The sequence below is a fragment of the Myotis brandtii genome, unplaced genomic scaffold (genome assembly GCF_000412655.1).
Source record: "Myotis brandtii unplaced genomic scaffold, ASM41265v1 scaffold825, whole genome shotgun sequence".
NCBI lineage: Eukaryota > Metazoa > Chordata > Mammalia > Chiroptera > Vespertilionidae > Myotis > Myotis brandtii.
The window spans coordinates 2258892-2261565 of record NW_005371349.1 but is presented as its reverse complement, the minus strand read 5'-3'; the positions used below and the strand labels follow the sequence as shown (position 1 = coordinate 2261565).

At 62.8% G+C, this 2674-nt stretch overlaps 1 protein-coding gene across 1 annotated transcript in view; it reads left to right on the top strand.

Moving 5' to 3' along the window:
* The window catches only part of ITGB4 (integrin, beta 4), a 54813-nt gene that overhangs the window by 2722 nt on the left and 49417 nt on the right, over positions 1-2674 (top strand). Inside the window, exons 7-10 of the mRNA XM_014531747.1 lie at positions 828-1091; positions 1680-1769; positions 1975-2097; positions 2471-2635. Of these exons, the coding sequence (XP_014387233.1) occupies positions 828-1091; positions 1680-1769; positions 1975-2097; positions 2471-2635 (642 nt within the window). The remainder of the gene's footprint in view (positions 1-827; positions 1092-1679; positions 1770-1974; positions 2098-2470; positions 2636-2674) is intronic.

Here is a 2674-nt window from a genome sequence, read left to right as displayed (position 1 = left end):
GGCCTGCTCCGGTGCCAGGCCGAGGCCCCGTGTCCCGAGCCGCTCTGGGCGGCGCTGTTACAATGAGGCTTCAGATGTGCCGAGAGTCACAGCCCCTCGCCCTGAGCCTTGGCCGGCGAGGCAGACATGCGTCCCGGATCTCCGGAACCTTCCGTGCCCTGATGCCAGCCTCCCACCCAATCTCCTCCCTAATGCCAGTCTCCCAGGACCCAGCAGTGCTGGGCCGCCGAAGAAGGCACTTCGTTTTGTGTGCACGTCAATTTTTTCCCATTTTGAAAATAATATACCCACTTAATAGACAGTTTGGAAAACAAAGAAGAGAAGTATCCCATGGTCACCACGGTCGGACGGCGGCCACGGAGTCCCGCCAGCATAGGTCGTTCCCTCTTCCTTATTTCCTGTGGTTGGAGTCGGTGCCCTGCTCATCTGAAACTTGCTTTTTTTCACTTGGCGCATCTTCTCTTTTGTAATCGTTTCCAAACTCATCCCATCTGTCGTCTAACCACGTGCCATCGCTGCTGGACCTCTTGTAACCGGCCCTTTTCATTTAACGTTGCGTGGGGTACATTTTCCTGTGCAGTTAAAACGTTCTGGAGGGTGGTTAAGACCTTGGCGGACAGTCGGATGGCCCCGGTGCTGATCTTGCGTGGCGCCCACGGTGTGCGCCGACCCGCACCCATTTCCTGGCACTGGTTCTGTCTTCCATGTCGTCACTCATTCGTGACGACGGCTGCTGTTCGTCCTGTGGCCGCGCCGGGCCCCGCGTGGGGACCCACGTTCACCGTCACACACGACAGCGCAGTGACTGCCCTCCTTGCTCTCCCCAGAGGGACATCGGCTGGCGCCCTGACAGCACCCACCTGCTGGTGTTCTCCACCGAGTCCGCCTTCCACTATGAGGCCGACGGTGCCAACGTGCTGGCTGGCATCTTGAAGCGAAATGACGAGGAGTGCCACCTGGACGCCACAGGCACCTACACCCAGTACAAGACACAGGACTACCCGTCTGTGCCCACCCTGGTGCGCCTGCTGGCCAAACACAACATTATCCCTATCTTCGCCGTCACCAACTACTCCTACAGCTACTATGAGGTGTGTGTGGGAGGTGGGGGTGGCCTGGGGCCTCACCGGCTAAGAAAAGGGCGGGTGGGGGTCTATGGATCTTCACCCTGGTGCGCCTGCTGGCCAAACACAACATTATCCCCATCTTCGCCGTCACCAACTACTCCTACAGCTACTACGAGGTGTGTGTGTGGTGGGGGTGGCCTGGGGCCTCACCGGCTGAGAAAGGGGCGGGTGGGGGTCCATGGATCTTCTCAGACCTCTCTCCTCTCTCTCCATCTCTCCTCCCTCCCTTCACCCCTTACTCCCGCCCGAACCAGCCAGCACCTCCAGGGTGTGCCCTGGTGGGACAGGGAGGTCGTCTCTCTCTCTCTCTCTCTCTCTCTCTCGTCTCTCCTCCCTCCCTTCACCCCTTACTCCCACCCGAACCAGCCAGCACCTCCAGGGTGTGCCCTGATGGGACAGGGAGGTCATGTGCCCACCCTCCCCCAGGCAGGCGGGGCTAAGAGGTCCGACTCTGGATGCACCGGCAGGTTTCAGGCCTCAGTGATCCCATCTGCAAAGTGGGGATAACCCTGAGCTGTTGTTACTGAGCCGGGCCCGGCTTTCTCTCCGCAGAAGCTGCACAAGTACTTCCCCGTGTCCTCGCTGGGCGTGCTGCAGGAAGACTCGTCCAACATCGTGGAGCTGCTGCAGGAGGCCTTCAACGTGAGGCCCGACCGAGGCTGGGTCCCTCCGGGCAGGGCTGGGGGGAGGCCGAGTGGGCAAAGGGTGTCCCCAGTCAGGGTGGAGAAACAGGACAGGCCAGTGAGGCAGGATCCCCGGGGAGCCCACCTGAGCCCTGCCACCCTGACGCCACCCCAGTCCCCACACAGGGGCAGAGCCAGGCCCCTGACCCCTGGCCCTCCTTTAGCGCATTCACTCCAACCTGGACATCCGGGCCCTGGACAGCCCCCGCGGCCTGCGGACAGAGGTCACCTCCAAGATGTTCCAAAAGACGGAGACGGGGTCCTTTCACATCCGGCGAGGAGAAGTGGTATGTTTTCACGGGGCCCCGGGGCGGGAGGCGGGCACAGCCCCTGCGAGGGGGTCAGCCTGAGCAGAGGTCAAGGACGTGGCCTCCGGAGTCAGACAGGCCCGGGTCCGAAGGCCCCGGGTCAGCCCCTCGGATGAGCTGGGCACCTCCCTTCTCTTGTCTGTGGCCTCCTCGGCACAGCGGGGTCCGCCCGCACGGAGCTCAGATGGTGGCTCAGACAGCGAACGGGCCAAAGGAGGAGGCGCACTGCTGGTGTCACATGACTGTTCTCAGCCCCGAGGGAGAGCAGGCAGGGAGCTGGGGGCCAGGACCCAGGCACATCCCGAAGCTTGAGGCCCACGGGCCTGCTTGGCTGACAGCAGGGTCCCTGCAGGGCACCTACCAAGTTCAGCTTCGGGCCATCGAGGACGTGGACGGGACGCACGTGTGCCAGCTGCCAGAACACGACAGGAAGGGCAACGTCCACCTGAAGCCCTCCTTCTCCGACGGCCTCCGGATGGACGTGGGCATCCTCTGCGACCTGTGCGCCTGCGAGCTGGTACGGCCGTGCCCAGGGTGGGAGGGAGCGGCGGCGGCG